This window comes from Cyprinodon variegatus, unplaced genomic scaffold, assembly GCF_000732505.1.
Source record: "Cyprinodon variegatus isolate N-32 unplaced genomic scaffold, C_variegatus-1.0 Scaffold15, whole genome shotgun sequence".
Lineage (NCBI taxonomy): Eukaryota > Metazoa > Chordata > Actinopteri > Cyprinodontiformes > Cyprinodontidae > Cyprinodon > Cyprinodon variegatus.
This window is the reverse complement of record NW_015150468.1, coordinates 1,628,799-1,654,048: the sequence shown is the minus strand read 5'-3', so window position 1 is coordinate 1,654,048 and position 25,250 is coordinate 1,628,799. Positions and strand designations below refer to the sequence as shown.

Here is a 25,250-nt window from a genome sequence, read left to right as displayed (position 1 = left end):
ACGTCACCACCTGGACACATCTTTGACATATGGACAGCTGCTGGGGGGATAAAAGATAGGGCCAGCAGGGAGAGGCAGAGGACTAAAAACAGTACTGTTTCAGTCTTTTATTTTCTCAAGTTTAACACAACTTTATATTTACTTCCTGTTTTTTTTTAAGCTTTTTCTCTGTTTTTCCTCTTTTAATAATCTGTATTCATCTTCCTCCTCCCCAGACGGTTGGCAAAACCAAGCTGGCATTGGGAGTATTTATCTCTCATTTTGAAATGCAGACCAAAAAACACCAACTTAATTCAAGACAGCACATTAAAACCTCTAATGTCTCACCTATCAGGAGTCCTTCTCTTGCCGTGCTCATTCATCTCCAGCATGATCTCAGAGGAGTCAAGGGGAGAGCTGGCGTTGGCGTCCAGGAGTAGCTGCTCGTGCTGAGCCAGATACTGAGCTGGAGTCTGTTTGGCCAGCCTGGCACAGTGCAGCAACTCTCTCTGCAGCAGAGGCAGGTTTGCCTTCATTGGTTCAAAGAGGAAAGAGAAACATCTTTGCTTAGGATTTATGTAAGTTACTGCAGGAAGGATGTAGATTTAATCAAGTTACATTTAAAGGAGTTAAGTGGACCAGAGGAAAAAATAAGACCTTTGGTGGAACTTTGGGTGAAGGGGGAAATAATGCCAGGTTAAATTCAGGGAAAAAAGGAGAGAGAGAGTGATAGATGAAGAGACAGAATGAGATAAGACAGGTCCCTTGACACATTCCTCCACGTGTGCCTCGCTCTCTTTGGGGTGTGCTGTTGTGTGTGTTGTCCCTGCATGTGGGGGAGGGCAGGTTACGTGTGAACGTGTCTGTAACAGTGCTGTCAAACAGTCCTCTCAGACCTGTCAGCTTGATATAACACAGCCATGGCTGCAACGTCCCAGATGTGAGGGATCATCGCACGGCAGGAGGTCCGACGCTTTCACACACTCTTTCACACCTACTTTTTTTAAAGATGTATTTACATCCTTCCAGTGATGTTTACAAGCGGTGCCTTCCTTATATGGGTTCACTGCTTACATACAAGTTTTAATTAAGTCATTGCTTTACTTTTTGGGAAGAGCTGAATGGGACCCCACACGCTAAAGTTCAACAGGTTTCATATGAACAGAAGTGAAAGACAACTGAATATGAGACAGATAGTTTAACTAGGGTGTATAAAATGGCTTTAGAGCTGGCAGAGAAACCCGTGGGAATTTTGCAGCTCCTCTGTCTGGACAGCAACATTCAAATGTTTGCTGGACATGAATGCTGAAGACTAAAATTTTAATGGCAGAGAAAAAATAAACAGAGAGATGCCGATACAGTAAATTGCCTATTTTTTTTTAGATACACAGGTTGACATGCAGTTCTCATGTGACAGTGAGTCAACAAGTCAATGCATCAGACTTGGTTCAAACTGAGCATCAGAATAGGGAAAAAAATGGACTAAGATTATTTGAATGTTTTAATGAGTTCTATAGTGCAAAATGGGCACGTCTTTGTATTTCAAAAAATGCTGATCTACGAGGATTTTTTCTTGATTTAAAGACATGATCTACCAAGGTCTGTAGATCTAATCTACTAAAGGATAACTTTCATTAAATAAAGAAGAGTAAGAAATTAATTAAATGTGTTTTCAATAAACGTTTTAATTAAATAATGTTCTGTGACCAAGGTCAGATGGATTATCATTAAATTAATAAGAAAAAAAAAGTAAAAAAAAAATGGTTTGGGTTTTGCTGTTTTATCACCTTACATTTCCACTGATTTTGCATCCATGGTAGTTTAAACCACCTGTATCTGAAATCACTTCATGCTAAAAAAAATTGCTGAGCCGTTGCTTGATGACAGTTATTGCTTAGACATGAAAATAGAGACAAAGCAAAGAACTGTTCAAAGCTTTGGTTAAAAATTTCAAGCAAAACTGTTGATGCTCTCATTAAAACCGGGTGAAAACACATGCTCCCCTTTTGCTGCTGCTGTTTGCTGTTAGTTCCTCTTTCAGATTTTTAAATCTGATTCAGATACAATTACAGAAGACCCACCCAGCTTCATTAAACCACAGCTAGCGCTTCAGACACTTGATAAAAAAAAGAAAAAGATTTGATTCATTTTTACCTTTAGGAAAGGAATGACAAAAGGCCTCAGCGGGAAGTTAGTAGCCTCGTGAAGTTTGGAGTGGAACTCTTCAATGGTGAGAGTGGAGTTCTGTTTAAAGCAACAGGAAGTGACAAAGACAAAACAGAAGTGGTATAAAACTGAACCTTCTTTAAAAAAAAAATGTCCACAACATGTTTACTGACAGTCACCATGATACTCAAAGCAATAAAGGAGCATTAGGCTGCAATGAACAGATGGTCCCATAACCTACCACCAGTCCTAACACAAGGCTGCGCACTCGCTCCCCAATCTCAGGGGATATGTCGTTGCCGAACTGCTGCAGCGTGGTCAAGAAGCGCTTTAGTTTGCAGAGCTGCCGAGCACCACAAGCCGGCGGAAGCTGTTGGTTGGACAAGGAGGCCGTCGAGGACATGGCTGGCCCATTACTGAAGCCATTTGGAGTCGAAGGAGCACCGTTTAGCGAGGTAGGAGAGTGGCTGCTCCCATTCAGCACTGCAGCAGAACACAGACGGGGAGCATTAGTTTCCTGTATGGGGAGTCTGATAGATCTGATGACAGCTGTAGCAATTAAATTAGTCTTATAGGCAGATGCATGATGTTTGATGCTTAACACAACAGCAGGGATGCAATTTTCTACTGTGCTACTATGCTGCTTGTGTACTTGCAGGAACTTCAGCTGTCTCACAAGTGCTACCATTTGACCCCCTGCAGCCTTTCCATCGGCCCCTCTGTTGGCCTGTATTCCACCCTGCTCCTCACTCAAGCACTCACTCACTCACTAACTCAGTAGGACGCAGCTATAAGAGGAACTTGTTAAAGAGATGCCAAAAATAGCGCAGTGGGCTGTGTTACTTTTATACCAGTAGCAGGTGTGTTACTAAATCAGGTTCTGCACATGTCCACCAGCTGAGAGTAGATTTGCAGCCCTGGGTTTGGAATAGTCACAGTATTCGTACACATATATGATCACACACATTCACTCCTTAGTGCCTGCCCATACAAACCCGTAAATACCCCAAGAGCAAACACACACTCCAGCTTGACCTCTTCCCCTTACGCTGCTCTTCAATCCGTCACAATTTTTATCTGCATTTATATGCATATGGGATTATATGATGACTGTATGTCACATGCTGTTGGTTCTTCTATAACATGTCATGTAACTATGATTAAACCATAAGTCATGTCACAGCAGCAGCATGCCTAGCATCATTTCATGTCTCCTGCAGCATCTCTTTGCCTCACCTGGTCCTAGTTCTGGAAGAGGCAAAGATTCTTTAACCTTCAGCTGTTCCCTGTTCTTGTGGTTCTTCTCAGGCATGCTTGTTGCTCTAATCCATGGGTCGAAGGCCTGAAAGCATATGGACTAACCCATGTGATTCCAGCACTTGTGTTCTGGTTTTAGATGAGGAAGAGCCGCAAGGAGAGAGCTACGCTGTTGACCGCCACCCACGACAGGTGAAACAACAAGGCCTGGCGTTACTATATAGGGAAGAAAGAACGCCTGATATCCCCTGCACCAACTCGCTGCCTGACAAACAATGCACACACACATACACACACACACTCTTTTCCTCCCAGCAATATTACTGTTCACACCAAAAGATACACAAATGCAACAAGAGACACACCTGATACACAAGTGACCAAGACACTTGCTCACCAGAGAAATAGCCAGGATTCCTTTCACTCTATGTAAACCAGAACCATCAAATCAAACACAATGAAAAGCAAAAGAGTCTATTATAGATACCATCTGACACGCAGCAGTCTTATCATGTTTAGGCTTAATGAATGGTTATAATTCTGGTAGGTAAAATAATTCAGGAAATAATAATAATAAATGGGCAAAGATTAGGCTAAAACAAAAGCAACCTAAGGACAGTGTTGTAAAACACTGTGCAAAATGGGATAAAGGTCAGCATAAGAAAATACATGATACAAACAAGCCACCTCAACTAATCCATGAAACAGAGAAGCAGGGAGGCATAAGAAACTCTCAAAAACCTGAAAGAAATGTTTAATGCTAAGAAAACAAAAACTAAACCACTTATAGCAGAAATTCAAAAAATACCCTTCTTCATTTCATTTCATCCACTACATTTCCCTATATAAGTAATTACATAACTCCCTATATAGGTAAGTGACTCAATGTCCATTTAATATGTTGTGAAGAATGTCAGCTCAATTTAATTTCCCGAAAAACAGTAAAAAAAAAAGCAAAAATACAAAATAGTTGAAAAGACAATTTGGGTTATTGGTGAAATATCTGTGTGAATTCTTAGTCATGCAACCACAAAACAGACTTTAATTGGAAGGCAGCTGGACTTTCGTTCAGTTTTTCTAAAGACGTTTAGAAACCTATGATGAAAAGTCTTTAAGAAAATGAAGTGAAAGTCTAGTTATTGGTTAAATATTATTTTAGGGGATGTCCGGATCCAATATCACATATCGGTCCGATATTAACCAAAAACGAATAGCGTATTTTATCAGCCGGCATCTAAAACAACCAGTATTTTAGTGCTGATAGAAACACTACCTCTAAAAGTTTCTTTAACTCATCGGTTAATATAACATGGCTCAATTGTTTTCATACATTTTGTTGGTAACTTTTGTTCCCTGTTTTATTAATATTACTTCATACAGCCTTTTCTAACATTCTACATGATGAATTAAGTAATAAAAGCTTGCATAACTCGTGCTAATAACGTATCGGGTCACTAGTGTTATCGGCCTGTTCTCAAAGCTGCAATATCAGTATCGTATCGAAAATGAAAAAGTTGTATCAGGACATTACTAATCATTTGTTATCTCCTGCGACTGCTGTGTCATTTGGAGGTTGAGTGAAAGTTCAGTAAACAGTATACTGCAATTAAACCTATTCAAAATACTGTCACTGTTGATTTTGTACATTTTATAACTTAAAATGTATTTTGAAATGTTGATTTCATCAAAAAAATGTATTGTGTAATTATTCTATGTTATATGTTTTATTTATTCTTTGGAACATCAGAATTGGCATTTGGCTTAATATTTTGTTCAAATTTTTCATCCTTTTTTCAAATTTCTGATGTCATATTTTGCTTTCTATAGACCACTTGATCACTGATATGAAACCTTTTCGATTTTTTCCTCATGTCTGTCAACTTTAAAGGCCTACAGGAAGACATACATCTCACTGCATGTAAAAGAACTGTGGGTTAAACAAGGTCCAGCCAAAACATTTTAAGAACCTGTATAGCTTCACAAAAGGAGTCTTACTTGATTTACTGGTGGTTGGCGTGAAAGAGGCGTTTCGACTTGTTGCTTGGCTCACAGCCGGGGGTGGAGGAGGCATGGTAGGTGGGGTGGACCTGGGCTGGGTTTTCACATCCGCAGGTGAATCTGGCATTGTTCCACTCTTCAGCACCCTGCTACCTGCCATTTTGAAAAAAAAAGAAAAAAAGAAAATCTAAACAGGTTCCAAATGAAGCTCCTGTTTTAAAAATCCCCAAAAAACGCCAAGAGGAGAATTTGGATTAAAGAGGCAAGCACTAACATTTCCACCCTGCTTCCTTAAACCAAAAAGCCTCATATATTAAGCTAAGAAGGATCAATACGAAAAGTGAGAATGGATCCAAACTCCAAACTATTGTCTTTGTTCTTGGAGATTCAAGAGACCTACAATAACACCTGCTCTCCCTCTCAGCTGCTGCTAACTGAGATCACCGCTCCTCACTTCCCCCCTCTTCCCTCATGGTCTCTCCTTCACACATAGACAACCCATGTAGCAATGACATCCCAATCAGTGCACACACCAACCCTACCCCCTCCTACTCTAACCTCCAACCCCCAGACATACACACACACACACACACACATGTTCACATATCACACACTTCTCCGCCTGTCCCTTCTCGTTCCCCTGCCTAGACAGCCGGCTTGACAGCCAGTGACAAGTGCAGCTGGATCTGCTGCTGTCCATCACTGAGACTGGCTTTCAGCGGAGCTCCGTCCTGCTACCAGAGTCTTCTCTGTCCCCTGCCAGACAGGCTGCCAGGACCAAACAAGGCAAGGCCAAGCTTTGTAGCTTAACAACAGAGGATGGTGCAATAAACTCAACACAATGTGGATGTACTGTACATCAGCAAGTTTAAGGATGTGATCCGTAGTTCAATTAAAATTCTGGCCAAAAATATGAAACCGTATACACAAACTTAAAATCTATCTGCATCTATCTATGGAGCCTTGACTCGATGTTTGTGTCCGCCTGTCGGTGCAGCTGCTGGAACCAGATCCTCATGCAATGCAAACCTGAGTACAGAGTGTGATGACTTTTTCGGCGCTTTGAGGAGATTACTTTTAAGGACAGGAAACAGCCAATAACCGCGTTCCATAGAGTGAAAGAATAATAAGAGCAAAATCAATCGATCTAGGATAATCTATCGAGTATCCACTAGATATATCAGAACACATGGGAGGGTTGTTTTTTTTTTTTTTTTTTTTTTTACAATAATTGCATCGTAATTTTCCTAAATGAATATGAAGAAATATAAAAACTTCAGCTAGAAAGCCATTATTCTAACTTATAAAAACAGATGTGAGCACAGAGTAGACTTAATGGTCCATGTGATGATTCTTCTGCTGAGACACTTTGAGCGAAAGCAAAAAATGTTCTTTTTGCTCTCATTTACATTATTTCTCATTTTGGACCTACATACTTTGTGTGAATCACCCAACTGTCTTTGATGTCAATAAATAATAAAAACTCAAAATATGGTACTGATTGCCTATGCATGTGACAGAAGTAAGGTTTGTCCTTGTATCTATTATGAAACTAAAGGGCAAAAATTTCTTACTAAACCACCTGGTGAAAAAAAATGTGTATTGGTCACATCTAGAATCTAAAGGATAAAATCTTTTGTGTCTTTGGAAGCTTAGACATTTTATTACTTCTAATGGTTGCTCATGTTTTCCGATTTATTAATCATAGAAAGTCAAATATTAAATGATAATTTAATGAAAACATGTCAGTGACACGTATCAGTCAAACCAGAAAAAAAATGAACCAAAGAGTTTAGACACATTCACTCATTCTGTTTTTGTTTAATTTTTATGCTGAATTTGTTGAATAATCCCTGCAGTTCATATATTACCATTTCTTGTAAACAATAAAATAAAATGTTTTCCATTTTGTTTTTCTTTTTTTCCTTTTATGGAAACATAAAGTCATGAAAACTGCTTTTCCCCCCCTCGTTTTTCTGTCCATCACAAGAGAAAAAATGTTTTCAAAGAATCTATCCTTTAACCTTCTCAAAATGTTATAATCCTCATTCATCATAACACCATATTAAAAAACAAAACATCTGTCATCATTTTCCTCTTGGTGGCCTAAGAGATAATCTCTTGTACCTCTCTAAATAAAAAAAGAACCTTAATCCTGGCATCAATGCTGTTAAGGTAAACGATCTATAGCCCTGACCTTTATACCTAGTTTTAAACCCTGCCTATGCTGTGCTTTCAATGTACTCTCGTCATCAGCTATCATTAAATCACTATCGCATAATTTGTTTTTATTTAATGTCTTCAATGCCCCCCCCTTGTCAGTTGGCCTCAGTGCTTGCAGTAAGCCTATTTCTGAGAGCTGGCGAAGCAGCATTCAACAGCTGGTGTCTGTATTTAAAGAGCGTCACACTGGAGTATGTGGTACGAGGGCCATTGACACAGTGATCCTTAAGATCACGATTGGTGCTCGGCTGTTCGGTCCACGCCAGACGCTCGGAACATAAACATGCAAAACCGAGGCAGAAGAACGAGCAACAGCTATAAGTGGATGCAAATATTTTTTAAGCTGGCCTCCAAGGAGCTGGATGTACACCATTGATATATATATATATTTTGGTTTGTTTACTGATTTACATATTGCCATATATTTGTATTTGAATCCACCTGCTGTACTTCAGTGATCCAAAGCCAAACTTGATGGTGATGAGGAAAGGAAATGAAAGAAAAGGAAAGGAGAACTAGGATAAGGGGCTTGTCCTGTCTGCTCCCACCGTAGGCTGTAGGATTATAGACAGCTGTTTAATCTGACCAGCTCCAGAGACGGGACACTCACATGCACATCATGCTCTGGATTTTACTTTTAATACATTAGGAGGTCTGCTCAGTCTGAAACCCCATCTGTGACCATCTGTGGTTCCATTGTGCTTTGTGCTGAAGGATAAAACATTTACACCAAAAAGAGGAGATGAGATTCACCTGGAGATATCTACCTGGTTTAGGTCTAGGTTTTCTAACACGTATGTCTAAAAGCAGCCGCTTCAAAATCAGACTCTGCAAAATAGTTCTACTCAATTCTACTGCCATCTCTCCTAAATACTCCTGAATATTAGGCTGAAAATAAACCTGCTCAGTACAATTATTACCTACCTTGCTGCTTCTGCCTGTGCTTGTTTGTCTGTTTCTCAGACTCCGAGAGCAGCTGTATGTCTGTGCAGTTTGACGTAATCGGGGCTAAAAGATTGCTCACCAAAGAAGCAGTCTGCACTCTAAAAATGCTCTCTGTCTTCGGCTCTCCCCTTGTGCCATGATGTAACAAGATGAAAAGCAATTCCCTGCGAGAGGCACTAAACCACAGAGAGCACGCTGAACAACTGTGCACGCACAGTTTGTTGGATTATTTGAACTTTCTCAAGTCCTTCTGCTGTTTTGTAAACGATTTAAAGACAGGCTCTTGTTGGAGCCCGCTAAAAGTAAATATGTGTTCAAACCGTTTCACATTAAATGGTCATTCTTATACTGGGTATAATCTAGTCCTACATCTGCTTGTATATGTGTGCATTGCATACATGTGTGTATGCACATATGCATCTCCACTGGATATACAGCTGCAGCTTATTAGCCCTGGCTAACCACTGCAGAACAGTTCCCTTAAAACCCCCTCATCTATTCAATCTCTTGTACTCCATAGAGACTCAGTTGGTGACCACATACGCCTAAAACTCTCTGTCTCTCTCTCTCTGTCTCTCTCTCCATCTCTTGCTCCTGCCCTCCCACTGTAATTCCCCCAGTCTCCAGGAATGCTGTTGTTTTTAATTTCTCCCAGCTGCTCTGGCTGGCTGCCCAGCCGCCTGCCTTTCCACATCTGTTCCCTATCAGGCCGCTGTGGAGTCCACACAAACAGAGAATAAGCCCCCCCGCCACCCCCCTTAAGGCCTTTATATCAAAACATTTTGGAATTGTAAACCCATGCTTTGGACATGAGACTTATGGATGCAGTACCGCCCATCTTATATTACCAGCGTAAAATGACATTTTTAGGGGAAAAAACAAAAAAACAATACAGTTGGCACAGAACCAAAACACCATCTGACAGCTAAAAAGAGCAACAAAAAAAGCATGCTTTCTAGGTCTGCCAAGGAGCTCCTTGTTGTGAAGTGTTTAATCCAAGGAAACTTAGATTCCATAACAGGTAATATGGGAATGTGTTTGTAAAGTTTCCTATGTCAGTAAAGAAAGCTGATTTTACAGCAGCCTATGGTTTATCTTGTGCTGATTGGAGTTTAAAGTCTTTAAAGTGCTCAGTAATTACAGGGTGAGAGAAAGACCAGTGCATCAACATGCTTTTAGAGGTTTGTCTAAGTAAGTTATTACATTTCATCTATTTCACTCTAACGTTTAAACCTAACCCTAAAACAGGACTTCGCTAGGGTGGAAATCCAGATTCTTACCAATGATAGACCCTACAAGTCAACAAAATGCTTGTGCTTTTCCTAAAGATCCAAGCACAGACATTTTTTTCTCGTTACCAGTATCTTTATGACACATGCAGAGCCGGCTGAACAAGCACGTTGAGCAAAAAAACAAAGCAGGGGAATTGGAGGACTGGGGTTTCGGGGTTGGGGGTCATCTGTTCTTCCTTCTAAGCACTCAAAAAAAAAACCCATCCTGTCTTTGATCAGATTACAGCAATCAAATCCCTGAGAGGTCATTGGGTTTTCCAATTCAAAAGAACCCAGATCTTCTTTTATTGGTTAAACTGGCAAGAATAGCAGGGCTACCTCGAGGACAAGCAGGGAGAGAATGATGAATCAAATGCAATTAATCTGGGGCCAGAGGTGCTGAGGTTGGAGGAGTTGTATTTCTGTCTCACCGAGCTGCAGGGATTCTGTCATACCGAGCTTATATCTGCGAGAGCTGTTGATGTAATTGTATTGAAGTTCTAGCGACCATCTGTTCTCCTTTGGGAGAGCCTGGCTCCTCTTGTCGCCAGTGAAGTGGTTATGTGCAGCATATCACTGCTGCCGACGTGCTCACAGAGAAAAAACTTCCTTTTCACATTTTCCCAACGGCTGCTAATAAAATCCAGATGCTAGACTGGAGCTGTTTCTGCCTCCCTCCCTGCCTCCTTTTCTCCTCTTCCATCTCTATCTTCTGTACCTCTTCATGTTTTCCCTTGTATATCCCCCCCATTCCTCCTTCCTCTCCTGTCCTTCTATGTTGATAATCATTAATTTAACTCTTTTAATCATCCAATTCTTTCCCACTCTTGCCCGAAACCGTCCAATCATCATTTTCCTCTTTTTTTTTTTTTTTTTTCCGCACCCACAAAACCCAGAGCCATTCCTAAATAAAGGAAAGTATTTGTGACATTTGGCCGAGGCAAGCCATGCCAAGAACAACTCCTCAACTAGCCAGAAACATCTGGACTTTAGGACTGCATCGGTATCGACACTGGCTATTCCATCACACATTTGTGCCGAGGTTCTCATACTGCAAGCTAGGCTTATTCTATGAAGCTTGTTTTCACATCAAACTGAAAACTGTAATACTCTCCAGACAACTTTGCAGCTGCAAGCCCAAAGTCTCAGATGTACTTGTTAGTGTGTTGTTTGCACATTCCTGGCATTTATGTACAGAAAACACAGTTTATGCGCATAATAGTGCAAAAACATGACAACTAGCATGTATTCTGCGTATGCAAAGGAACTACATTTGGGAGCATCATTGCATATGTGTATTTTTTTTTAGTTCACATTTTGTCTTTGTAAATGAGTGTTACTGTGTGTGTGTGTGGCTCCAGGGTCCCTGTGTGAGAGGAGCTGAACACCTGAACATCAATAACTGTCATGTGGGCCACCTGGGACCCCACAGCCAGCTTGCACCACGGGCGCACAGCCATCACCAGCACAGCTGCCACAGCGAGGGGAGGGGGTAAGGGTAGGGACAGGCAGAGAGAGAGAGAGGCGAGACATGGGGGAGGAAACAAGACAGCAACACACACGTGTGAGGATGTTAGTATTTGAGTGTGTTTGCATCTGGGATTGAAGTGTGGAGAAAGAAAGACATAAGAGAAAAGGAGAATTTACATGTAGCGTCTGCTCTGGATGATGGAAAAATTCTCCTTTGTTCCCACTCATTTACATCCTCCCCTCCTAATCTTGTCAGCTGTGAGTCTAATTTTGCCAGCTGAGAGCTCAGCCTCAGGCTGTTGTAAACTAACATTTGATCAGATTTTCTGTTTGCTGCCTCCTCTTCGATGAGCGCCATCATTCAAGACGTACATCATCTTAACATCTAACACTCTGCTTATAAAGTGAGTGTGGGTCGGTGTCTGGGTTCGCGCAGCTGAACTTGTTGAATAAAGTAAAGGCACGTGAGGTAACGACGGTTCAAGAAAGAAAAATTGAACTAAAAACTGAAATTTTGTAAGAATTGCATGGTTTTCATTCAGAACACTGACTGTGATTAATTTCTTACAGAAAATTGTGACCAATTAAAAAGATTAAGAGATTTGATAACCTGAGATAAACTTGTGACACAGATAAGTTCAAATACAATAAACAAAATGAGTAGTAATTTGCTTTAAAACAGATTCAACATTTACCTCGCACACATGTTCAAGTTAGATCTAATAAAAATGTTACTTAGGATTTTTTTAACCAAAATAAAAAAAAAAAAAACAATGCAGTAATAAACTATTATATTTTAAGAAAATTTGGATACAGTAATAAACATTTCTTTTTCCAAACCATTCTGATAAAATTCTGTCCTGATGATGCTGATATCCTTAAGAACATATTTGTGTAAAGAGTATTCATAAAATTAATTTAACAGAAAATGAAAATTACATTTTAAAACTGATATAAGGTCTTGATGGAGGAAACAGTTATAAATCCACACAAAAAAACAGATATTAAAGGATTTTCCTTGTTTATGTTTTAAAGTATTTAGTACTTAGAGAGAGAGAATGCTTCACATAGAGCGCATTCCCACAAAATGAGCTCCCTGATCCAAACACCTGCAGCCTGAGCCAACGCCTATTAGCTCATCAGGCTTTTAATTACTCTGTTAATTGCACACAGGCAGCATGAAGGGCAGCCAGGGAATAGGGTAAGGGGAGCCTCCTGAGGACCCATTTTGACAATCCTGACAAAGAAAGAGTTTTTTTTTTCTTCCTGGCAGCAGTAGCAGCCACCACAGTGCAGCTCTGGAGGTGGGAGGAGAAGATAACCAGGAGACAATAGCTCAGAGTGCCTCATCAGCACCTCCAAGTGATATCACCCTCTGTTTGTGTCGGAAAAGTCTGCAGGCCGAGGCTGGGGAGAGAGACCAGACCAATAAACTGAATAAAAAGAATTGTGCTACATCTGTGAGCCACATCTGGATTAGTTCGCATTGGTCACAGGAGAGGCAGGAGGTGGGGGATCGGTGGAGTGGCTGAGAGGAGCAAGCGTGGGAATGTCCCACTGTAAAGTTCTAGGGCATGGGGGCTTACTGTATTTGTGGGAGAGTTTGGAGGGAGTCTCCACAGAGTGACCCGTCTGTCAGAGAGCTCCGCTTCTAACACAAACATCCTCCTAGCTGTGCAAACTGCATCCATACAGACACACATGAGACTGCGAAAGCTTGAGAAATCTTTTCCTTAGGGTTATATGGCTCATATCCTTCATCCTTCGAACATGCCTGTGTTGATCTTTTCAGCCTTCTCCCTGGCAGCAGATGTCCTCCCTCCATTCCTTCCAGGAGCTATGTTTGAGGAGGTGTGTCCAGGAAACAGTGGCCGATGCTGGCTTCCTGTGTGACAGGTGTGCGATGGAGGCCTGACAGCTGCTGTCCTGTTCTCACTTTCCTTCTCTTTTTTCCTCTCCCTCGTTCTAGCCAGCTGCAGCAGAGAGCGGCTCTGTTTGTTCTTACATCAACGTTGCTGCCTGCTGATTTATGGAGCACAGAAGTCTCAGATTAGACCCTGGCAACCCACACACACATACATACATGCATCACAGCATCTTTTCTCATTGCAGACCCCCAACCCTTTGCGCTCTGAACCGCTTTGTGCGCAGCTAAAACCTGACACTGAGCTGTCAATTACTGCTAAGACGGGAAAACAAACAGGAGATTAGTCATTCTCCAGCTTGATGTCTTGTATTTCATTTCATTCTGTGTTAAATGTCTGCTCTGTCACTGTGGAGCTGTCAGCGCTGACAAAACTGTCTGCAGCCTATACTGCTCCCCAGCCTGCCAGCACTCTCATACCTCTTCATTTGGCCTGCAGGCACACTAACAAAAGCGTCTGACATTAGCCAGGCGTTGGCTGGTGGAGAGCTGTGCATCATCACGCAGGACCCCAAAGCTTTCACATATCCACATACACAAACCACTGAGAAACGTTGCGGACTGCAGCGGGGAGGAGGGGTTGGGGTGCATTTAAGTGACAGGTTAGAGAGGAGCTTTGACAGTTTCTCCATTTAGCCTACAGCCTGCTCATGCTGGAAACTGTCGAAATAAATATCAGCTATTCCTCCAGGACACAGTCCGACTTCAGGACGCTGCTGCCAAGAAATAAATACAAACCAAACAAAAAAATACCCTCAAAGAAGTCAAAGTAGATTTTTGAAATCTAGCTGATCTCAAAAATCTGGATTTGTTTAGATCATGCATTTAAAATAGTTGTATAAGTATAAGAAAGTCAACTAGATAATGCTGATATTTCAATGAATTATAAAGTTTCCCCACGTTCAATTTTAAGTAAATGAAAACAGAAGCCCTTTGATTATGATCTATCTTATTTTGTCCAGATTAAGTAATCTAGGAATCTCTGACATTAAAAAAGAAAACAAAAAGAATCCTAATCTTTGCATCTCAAAGTACAGCTCCACAATATAAGGGACATATGGGAGTTTAACACTAAAAACGAACCACATTTTTCTGACTCATTTTTACAGTTCTGCAGTGTCCCCACACTGGTATTGAGATGGACAAAAAAAAAATTCAATATATCATGTAGCTAGACTGTGGACACCTTTTTTTTGCAAAATCTTGAGACAAAAATGACAAAGCAGATGCAGAGAGGAGTAATATTAATTTTTTGATATCTTGTACTTACGGTAACTTTAGGTACAGATTAAATGCATGATCTTATTGAGTTCACACAGCAAAGTTATAAGCACAGAGTAATTGTGTCTGATACCAAGCATATAACTCGGTTCTGTTTATTTAAAACACCCAATGCAGTCAGTGCATTTAAGTAATGTGTTGATATCTGCACATAATGGACTCAGTTGTAACCATCAAGCAGAACTACTTCTTGGTGCTGCAGTTAAAATTTTTAGCAATAAAATTCGAATAAAGGTGACTGCAGCTCTTTGACACATTAGCAAAATATGTGACTTGCCTATCAGTAAAATGTATGCATCTGTTAAAACGTCAGTTTAGCAGGACAATGCATTTATGTCAAGGGGTCTAGTTTGTCTATATGTGTGTGATTGTGTGTGAAGAGAGAGAGAGAGAGAGAGAGAGAGAGAGAGAGAGAGGAAGGAAGGCTGGAGCCGAGAATAAGGTCTGTGCAGCTAACTGGTAACGCAACCGGACTCAGTGGCTCAGCTTCCCATTTGAAGAGACGGAACCATCTGTGTGGCACAGGATCTGTTTCCAGGAGATAACAGCATTTTTAATTTTGCGGATAATGTAAGGAGACAAACAGAGCAAACGTGACAGACATGCCTTCCTTCCCACTCTGCGACTGCAGGCCACAGCTTTGCAGCACTTCCTAAGATTTTTCAAAGCGAAGACCTCTTTGGAGTGGTCCATGTCCCCTTTCTGTGCTTGTTTACCCCTTCGCTTATGATAAAGGCCTTAGTTCAAGGCAAAGGGGAAAGGGAGGGATTCACTATTCAAGGTACCTGGGGTTATATGAAGTTCCCGTTTTCTCCATTGGCCTGTCCTTTTGGATTGATTACAACCAAGCTCAGTGCTACTGTAGATTAGCCCAGCTGTTTCCTGAATCTGGCTCTGATCTGAACACTTTCTACCATAAAGTAGAGGACGAATAGGGCAGAGAAAGAGAAGGCAAAGAAGGTGAATGGAGGGTTAAAGGTCAGCGGGCATGCAGGGAAGTGAAAGGTGAGGAGAGAGAGCAGGAGGTGAGTCTGGCAGGAGATAAGGAAGGGAGGAGGAGGAGGATGCATTTTTTCTCTTTGCATGTAGCTTTCAGCAAACTCTGTTGTAAAATTGGTTGATACATTTCTTGGATCAGGATTGTTAATCTGGAGAAATCCTGATTTTATGTGTAATGAGTTTTCCATCTGCGCACATCTAGCTCAAAGAGAAGTATAAAGAGAAGAAGAGGGCTATTCCTAACACGATTGTGAGTCTGCTTGGCCTCCGCCCCCTGCTTGGCTCCCACGCTGAACCGTCAGCAGGCCAAGCACCCAGAGAGTGTGTTTCTCATTCCATCAGAAGTTGGGAAGCTGCCTCGCTTCTCCACTCTGGTCTCTGACATTCTCTATCTCCCTGGAGAGGCTGGTGAGCCTTGTCGCTGTTATATCAAACACATGTGGACGGGGCAGAGCAGACAAACACACACATTTGCAGCAAGAGACGAGGCCCGTAGCAGCCAGAACCTGACTGTTCTTTCTCAGCATGAGTCTATTAACAGCGCAGGATGGCAACTTCATACATTACTGCCAAATACACAAAATAGAGATTGCTCCTTTCATGTGGACTTAGAAGCTCCATGTTATTTGTAAAAAAAAAAAAAACAGCCAATTTGGACTGATAACCACTAATAACGGCCAGGTAACGATTTATCAAATTCAAAACTGGTGAAAAAAACTGTAAGACCATAGCATCAATATCACAGCCATCCAACTCCAGTTGAATAAAGACTCTCTTCAGCGTCTCTACTGTTTTTCAAAGCTTGCACTCAGACCTAACTATGCAAAATGATTTCAACATTTAGAGAAAATGTTTTAACATAAGAACTTATATGACCACCCCACTCAAATCTAGCACTCTCTAGTTGCTTTTTCACAAATAAAAAGCATAAAAGAAAGCATGTATTCAAGTGACAGGACTGAGTAAACTTTCTGACCTTAGCTGATAAGAGGACAAATAATCCCCTTCATCTTGATTGGGGTTTAAAGCAGGTGGAATATTTGCAAAATTTAAACAAAAGCATGACACATTCAATTATGTTAGCCACCTTGTTTTTGTTTTGTTTTTCTTGATATTAGATGCATGTTTTTTAATTTCAACAGTGGATGTTTGATTACTTGATAGGACGGATACGCAGCATAACTTTACAACATGCAATTATTGCACTTCAGTCTTTCTCTCTGTGACTTTTACAGAGCACTGTCATTGGTAGCAGGTGTGGGAATCTATGGCACTGAGTCCCCATCCAACAGGGTGAATATCTTATTGGAATGCAAGGCAGGAATTGCTGACACTTGGAACATTACAGCTAACATAGATTGCATCCCAAATAGTGCTTTGCAATAACATCATTGCATGCCATGATTTGCAGCCCTAAAATTTGCTTTTTTACACTTTGTGTCTCTGATTTAACCACAGAACTACTGACTGGGCAGTCCTATAATGTCATAAAGAAATGAGAGGAAATAAAACATTTAAAGTAATTATTCATTAGATTAAATTTTACCATGAAAAACCCTATAGCTATTAATGCTTGTGTAAATGCCTTAGTAATACAAGGATGTTTTTTTGTTGTTTTTATCAGTGGCCAAATTGGCTCAATCATTTCCTTCTTTGCCACCAACCAACACCCACAGAGATGGCTGCTAAGTGGAGAGTCTGCAGCTTCATGTGCCATTCAGAAAGAAAGGGCTGTCAGTTCTTTCCAGAAGGTGACAAATGTCAAATATAACAACTCTTATATCTGTTTGTTGACTGACATAAACAAATAAAAACAAAAGCGCACACCAGCCTGTTAAGTTTGGCTGCTTCTTCCCTTGTTTTGGCCCAGGTGTCTTCGCTGTGCTGACCACCTGACCAGCTCGGTGCACGCTCACGTCTCCCGCCCACCCAGAGCCATCTGCTCGGCTCATTAATTAGGAGGCAGCCGGTTTCACCTGCACTGCCCGCATTCAGATCACAATAATTAACCACACACAAAGCTGGGCTCAACAAGCCCACGCAATCATATGGTAAACACAATCAGAGCTGCGACTCAGATCCTGCAGCCATTAAGAAAGAGGATAGAGATGAGTCTTTTTTTTATTATTATTTGCACAGAAACCTTTATCTTTCAGCACCACCCTTGTTTCTGTTTCAAACACAGATCCTGTAGCAAAAATATTACAACTTCAAGAGTTAAAAATAAAATGCAATCTTTTTATGAAACAGTATGTGACTGACTCTTCTGACATCCTCTGAAGAAAACAGGTTCCTTATTTGAGTCTGTTGGCATGTTTCCGGTTTATAAAAAGATAAGCTATCTGAACTCTGCACCTGTGGGTGGATGGGAACTGAATAAACACTCTGCAGGTTTGGGGTCATAATGAATGGGCTGCCTTTGAAGAGAGAGCTCCTCAGTGATGAAGAGGGGACATCTGCTTCAGCAGGCGGAAGGCCCTCCTGATCAGACGGAGGAAGAGATGCTCTCTTGGCGGTGATGAAGGAGATATAATGTGCGGTGAGGCAGGGTGTCTGCACTGCGGTTTCACCTCTGCAACCTCCCCATCTATTGTTTGAGACTATTATCAACTCTTCAATTATTCAGATGATATTTACCAGGGCCAATTATACAGGGTTGTGTCCTGCAGAGAAAATGGCCAGAGTGTTTTACTGCTGCACTTAGAGGAAGAAGTTTGCTGCTGAAGCTGTTCAAGTGGTGAGGCAGTGATGGAAACCTTCATTCATTGCTTATGTAAACCTGTTATAAATCTTTTGAAATATTCCAGAGCTGTAAACTGTTAATATGTTAAGGTGAAATTCTGAGGTTTTTGGCCTCATTAGCCGTATCAGCACAGCAATACAAAGAAAACTCAACCAGAGAGGATTAATGTCCCTCTGTTGTACGTTTCTACATAAAAGCGGGTGATGATGCACTACAACAGAAAAGGTGGAGGGGGCTACATTGGATGCATCGCACAGTTCAGCCCAGAGTAAATGACCACATTTGTCCTCTCACACCCATCACCTTTGTGCAGCATGGATGGACACTGAAATCACAGAGAGGGGGGATGTTTGGTGTCATCACTTTGTCTCAGCATCTCTTTGATGTGTACAGACTGCTAGGACAAAACAACTCATGACCTCCTCCTTTGTCTTCCGCTTTTCAGACTCTCAAAATCTGCACACAATACTTAAATAAAACAAATTAACCGAGAAAGCGTAAGATCTTTAAAGGCGGCAAAAAATCTGCTATTTAATTGCTTCTTTTAATAACATTTCTTTGTGTATGCACAGGTAGGCTACCGGTATATCATTCTGGTCTTTATAGCTGTACATCTGCTAAGCAGCTTCATCTTAAGAAAATGTATGAAATGCATAAGATTAGGCAACTTAAAAAGTATCATCCCAATTACCTTAACAAGCTTCTAACCAACGCCCAGATCAACCTGAAAGTTTAAACTTGACCTTCTGCCAAACATGAAACACAGCTTGCATTTGATATATTCATCTGAGCTAGAGGTCCAATAAAAATCCTTTGTTTCCTTACAGTTTGAGTGTGCAGGTTTTTTTTTTTTACTCACTTTGTGAAGGTCGAGGTCAAGCTGAGCGACAATCCACACAAAATAGCTTCTTAATGGGACTTTTTATATCGCTTCAATCCTCATTGTTTTGAAAAATAAAAAAGTAAAAAATAAAAAATAAAGCCTTCAATGTGCTATTCCCCTATTCCTCTACGTTTAAAAATATATAATCATATGACTTTCCTTTGGGCGCTGGGTCCAGGGTAAATAGGTCTTAGGCTGTGAGGTATTTATCTTCTTAGTAAAAGATATCAGAAAAAAAAGAAAACCAAGACTTTTATATCCTTAGAAAACAAATGTTTTTGGTTTTTCAATCTGAGATAAATATCTAATATTTGTTAAAGCAGAAAAGCTTTTAGGGAATCAGAACTTGTCCCACTTCAGATCATCTCAGAGAGACCAAACATCACAGTGTCATTTCCACAGAAAAAAAGGCTCCAAACAGTTCCCCTATTTAACATAAAAAAAAAAAAAACAATAAACTTGTTTCTCTAAGTCCTTAATTCCTCACCATGTGAAGTCACATTAAGATGCAGGGCTGCAGGGAGCGTCTATCATTCCTCTCCGAAACAACTTTCCAGTCCTCTCAGTCCAGCCTGTTGTGTCAGGAGCAAGTTCTCATACATCCAAACGGCAAAACGTGAGTTTTTATTGTTATTTTCCTGTGGTTTTGTTTTGCAGCCTGCGGACAGGCTGCTCCACCTCCACGTTTCTCTGCGCTGGTCCTCCTCCTGCGACGCGCCGATCCTCCGCCGAGCTGCGCGCAGATGGTTGTCTGTTTAAACCTTCACTTCCAGGGGGAAACAAACAGCGCAGTCATCGGAGCCGATGGGGTGAACGGTTCTTTAGACGCCAATACGCGTTTGTTGATGGTTTTGGGGACTTGTTATGTTCTCGGTGATGAGTGGAGCCCGTGGATGACTGTGCGCAGTAACCGCGGAGCTCTCCTCCTCCTCTTCTCCGTGTCCTAGCTGCTGCCTTCTGTCTGCGTTTAAACACCATCTGGAGCTCCTAACCCTCTCTCTCTCTCCCTCTCTCCCTCCCTCCCTCTCTCTCTTTTTTCTTTTGGGTATCCTATCACACGAATAATAAAAATGGCAACTATTGCGAAGGTGCTTTTATCAAGCAGAGGAATTTAAACTTATAATAAATCTGTTAAAACGAGATTTAAAAATGTCAATTTAAAAATGTCCTGTAAACTGTAAAAAAATAAAATAAAAAAATTCAAATTTAAATGTAAATCCCAGAAATATAACTTTTTTTTTTTTTAATCTGAAACTGTTTAATCAACAAACCCGATTTATTTATCAGTCTAGACCCGCCAGGAAACCGAGCCAAACGTTTGACCTTTCCGCCGTCTGCCGGTAGGGGCCGCTGTTTCCTCATATCAGCTCGTTTAGCAGGAGCGCTCTGAAGGTTTTATTTACTTTATCTAACTTTTTAATGACGGCTTTCTGGAAGCCGACGGGATGCAGAAAGAATGTGTCTGCAGGCATGCGTGTAAACAGTGAATACTGGCCTGTAAATATGACATTCTTTCACAGTTTTCAGACACCATAAAGAGTTACTTCAGTGAGCTGATATGAAAAATGGAGATTAAGAAGGACAGCAGAAGCAGAGCTGGGTTGGTTAATAAAGATCCTTTACAGTAAAAACCATATCTCAGATCACTCCAGATGGGTATTGCCTTTATTTCTATTGTACTTTAAGTTATAGTTTCCTTACCTATATAAGACATATATTGCTGTGGATTTGTAGAAAAGATAATGGACACTGAGAATACTAACTTATTAACAGCTAGAACAATTAAAAAAATCTCAGACTGAAAATGTACTTATCAGTTGGACCTGAAGCTATTTTTACCACTGGGTATCACTAGTTGTTTGTCAGCCACAAAACCTTCACTTTCCTACACTTCAGTTATATTACTGTATCAGTATACTGGTTTAAAGAAGCAACATTTTGTCGGTGACTGTCATTTTGTGCAAAACAAACAAACAAAAAAACACGTACTAGTGCTTTACCAGATTTTGCAGATTTCCATCAGCTCTGTGGACTATATCCTCTTTAGCACAATAATATTTGAGCTGCTCAGTTGAGTAAAAGGCGATAAACTCACTTGTTCTTCTGCCTAGCAACCAGTATATCAATTTTCTACAATCTTTATGCTTGCAGGGAAACAGGACAGTTGATGTAGATTGCTGTGGGGTACCTTCATAGGAGTGCATAAGTTCATCAAACTGCAATAGAGAGGGGAAAAAATGGACAGGTACAGAAGGCATAGGGGGATTGACACTTAAAACTCATTTAGAGTTAACAATTAAGTGTGCATGTCTTCAGACTGTTGAAAGAAGATGGATTATCCACTGGGACATGTAAACTACCCCAAATAGGACCCCTTAACTTCTTGCTGCAAGGCATTGGTACTAACAAATATTGCGCTGTTGTTCAAAAACAGCAAATGTAGTAATGCATCCTGGGTAGGTAAAAATGTAAGTTTGCAATGTTTTAAATGACAAAAATTAGTTGAAGCTGTGAGTCCATCTGAAAAGTCTTTAGTCAATTTATTTTATATCAGATTTATTGTGCTTTTACTGGCAGCAATTTTTATCAAAGAACATAAATAGAAAGGAATATGAACTATACCTTTAATATGTTTTTTTTTTTTTACTATACACTGCAAAAATGAAATTTACACACACTCCAAGCATGCATCTTGAGCTTAGATTTAAAGAAGGGAAGGTTATTGAGGGAAGCCTATAATATAATTATCTTACAGAGTTTAAAGAGCCAACAAACCAACCCTGGTCTTCCCTTATATTTTACTACAGAAGCCACATCTTCAGTCTTTATACACAGCAGTCCAGTCAGGTGATTCTTTATAGTTTTTGAACTGTGGGATAAGTGTTGAATTAACAGGCTGCCATTATTCATTAATCTGCATTTATTCCACTCCCAGAAAGTCACCGTTAGAGGGGTAAATAAAGTAAAAGAAAAAGACAGAACCTCCCTTAAGAAAATACCAATTATCCCTTTGACCATCAATAATCGTCTATCAAACTCTAACCAATACTTTGATTAGCTCTGCAGGAGTTATTTGTGGGGTTTCAAGAAGAGTGATTTTATGTAAAATATAATTCATAATAACATATTAATATATATATTTTTTTACAGGTATTGGATATCATTCAATTTAATAAGAGATACCAGCCAAAACATTTTGGATTAAAAACAGGAATATGAACTGGAGTTTTGCTAAAGGGCGAACAAAATATATGAATTTAACAAACATGCAGATTTTGTTATTATTGGACCTTCTAGTGTTTTTATGACCCATGAAACCAACTTTTAAGCTAAAAATGTTACAAAGCTTTCAACACACACATTCCTTATTTGTTGAAATAGCAACAGAGACTTTGTCCTTCCCTTAACACAAGCAACATTTGATAACACCATGTCATGCTCAATTGACTATGTCAGCCTTTATTGGCATCAAGGTGACTAAATTGCCTGCAAAGAACAAAGCGTCTGAGTGCAAAACTTTAATTGATCTGCCAAGTTTACAGAGTTTTAAACAGCAGAAAACTGCAGTAGAAAAAAAATAATCTAAAAGGTCTCCAGAGAGGAAGATAAAATATAGATTTTAGACACAGAAACAGACAACCAACAGAATTAATGATCTTTAGAAAATATAAAAAGCTCCACGTTTTAGCTTCTTATTGAAGCTTTGAGACAACCTTATTAATTGCCAAAATGTATGACTTGTAAGCATATAAACAGATCTATTAGCCGGGCAAACAGAAAGAAACAAAGAGAGCTAGAGAAAAGGGCAGGTACAGTACATCTGCTGCCGCTGTAGTGAGAATCCTCCACCTGTCCACACTGTTCTGTTAGGCCCTTTGCTCCACCCGCCTGCCCTCTGCCAGACACGCACACATGCATGCACACTGCCATGAAGGGGGGCAGAAGACAAAGCTGACACCGTCCTGACCCTACCTGTGTCTAAAAAAACAAACAGAACCAGCTTGTAAAGTACACACAGGCAGCTGCTGAGCCCCGACACCAGTCTCACCAGCCTCCAATAGGCTGAACATGAACACTACCTTTATGAGGATAAGTTACCTGCATCCACAATGAGAGAAAATATCTTAAGGTAAAAAAATGTCTTATCTATAGCAAAACGACTGCTTACATTCTAAACAAAGATATCAAAACACAGTCACTTTGAGTAAAACAGAGGTCCAGCATTCCTGTTCACAGACGCATGGGTATTACATCTAGCAAAGTTAAGGTGGGCTGCAAACTTCAGAAAATACAATTTTTGCACCATTTCTCTGGAATAGTCAAAGCTGAAGGTAAATGTGGGGAGTAAAGTAAGACATCAATTAATATGAATACTTCAAGCATCGTTTTGTTCACATCAAAGAGTTAATGCACATAAGTCCAGCAAAAAACCCTTAAACAGCTTTTAGGCTACTGTGTTAGAAATATCCAGACATCAACACTGTTCATTATACAAGCATTTTTGTGTGTTGGTGTTTGTTTGTAGGGGTGTGTGTGTCATTCTTCTTAGTCTGTCAGTGGAGAGGGCACGGGTTCTCATTGTGCAGAATACTGAAAAACGGTAGAAGTGTATCCGTGTGGCCTTGACTGACAGAAAGGTTGGCAATGAGGGCTGCATCCAAAGAAAGGATTCCTGTCAAGGTGACAGCTCTGAGATTGACAGGATGCTATTCTCCATGGGAACAATGTCAGTCAACCTGTCAGCCTCTCTGTACAGACAGTCTCTTACTCCTCTTAATTTGGCCTTTTGTTGTGCGGTCACCAGGTTACCTCCAATGCTCCATGTGGCCAACCTGATAAACTGCACAATGAGACACACCGAAGGCAAGAACTCGCCTCGATGAACTCTTTGCAGCGTAATGCTGTGACTGGAAGTCTCTTTGATGGTGTTAATGACAAAGGCACCTTTGTCTAGTCTTTGTCTCACTCCCCTATCTCTCTGTCACCTCGCCAACACCTCATCCTCGCCTCTTTTATTGCATTAAAATCATCTCCTGGATGGTTGGGCACTTTCTGAGATGCAAGAACTGACTCTGGTCATTGTTCTACAGTGGGGGACGATGATTTGTCTCTGTGTAAAGAGAAGTTTTCAGCATTTCCTCTGCTTGCACATTGTAAATGCTTTCCTATTGCAGCAGTCACAGGCTAGTGTGCCAAAAAGAGATAAGAGCTGACTGAAAAGAATGCTAGCCTCATTGTGTTTCTACGCTTCTCTGTCATCTGCTATCCATTCCTTACTCGCACAAATTCTACACAACAAAGTCTAATGAAGCCACTGTTGACGTCATTGATGTAGGTGTCATATCTCATATCATTTCATATCATATCTCTAAGTGAACTTTGATTCTGAAAGAAATGGTTCAGATAATTCTTTGTGAATCTCTTGCATCCTGTGCAGATATGATGTCAGTAACTCAAAATCTATTCTTTATGATATTTCTCTTAATAAGATACTGGTGTCCTACTTTACTGAATGCTGTTTTGTTATATCACTTCAAAATAATGAGATAAACAAAAGAGATTCTCTGCATTCTGGCAGAATTTAGCAAATTATTGACCGTCCTCTTCCAGCACACACACTGGAATACTGCTTTTACAAATTTAACTCGTTGCTGCACTTTGTGTCAAAATGAGCAGTAAACTCTTGTCTGGTTGTTTCATCTTAACACGGTAGATAAAGCAACATACAAAGGTCTCCAACAGGAGCCTCTCATGGTGTATTTTGTCCAGGGTAAGATGGGCTCAGTGAACATAGCCAGATGCGCCTGCGGGATTGCAAAGTGACAGAAGAGGAGGTGACACCTGATCAAAGCAGGCCTTGACTCAGGAACAAGACGTTTAACCTGAGTGCAGAAAGAAATGGAAAGGAAAGAGTCCTCTCAAAAAGTGGCTGAACTAATATAGAGCTTTTCTGATCATATTGGTAGCTTTATAGCTAGACCTGTAACTTGGGAAGGCGGTTGGGCGAAGCTGAAATCACATTTCATCAGTTTAGACAGACAGACAGACAGACAGACAGACAGACAGACAGACAGACAGACAGACAGACAGACAGACAGACAGACAGATAGA

General features: G+C 40.6%; 1 protein-coding gene across 6 annotated transcripts in view; it reads right to left on the bottom strand.

Annotated features, from left to right (window-relative positions):
• Positions 1 to 20,099, bottom strand: part of cbfa2t3 (core-binding factor, runt domain, alpha subunit 2; translocated to, 3) — a 34,396-nt gene extending 14,297 nt beyond the window's left edge. For 5 of the 6 annotated variants that reach the window (XM_015384655.1, XM_015384663.1, XM_015384692.1 and 2 more), the window contains exons 1-5: positions 19,116 to 20,099; positions 5,398 to 5,553; positions 2,387 to 2,628; positions 2,134 to 2,223; positions 328 to 509 (exon numbers count right to left, since the gene is read on the bottom strand). In XM_015384655.1, the coding sequence (XP_015240141.1) occupies positions 328 to 509; positions 2,134 to 2,223; positions 2,387 to 2,628; positions 5,398 to 5,527 (644 nt within the window). In that variant the 5' untranslated portion in view covers positions 5,528 to 5,553; positions 19,116 to 20,099. The remainder of the gene's footprint in view (positions 1 to 327; positions 510 to 2,133; positions 2,224 to 2,386; positions 2,629 to 5,397; positions 5,554 to 19,115) is intronic. The other variant, XM_015384647.1, reaches the window with a different exon arrangement.
• Between the last annotated feature and the right edge of the window lie 5,151 nt (positions 20,100 to 25,250).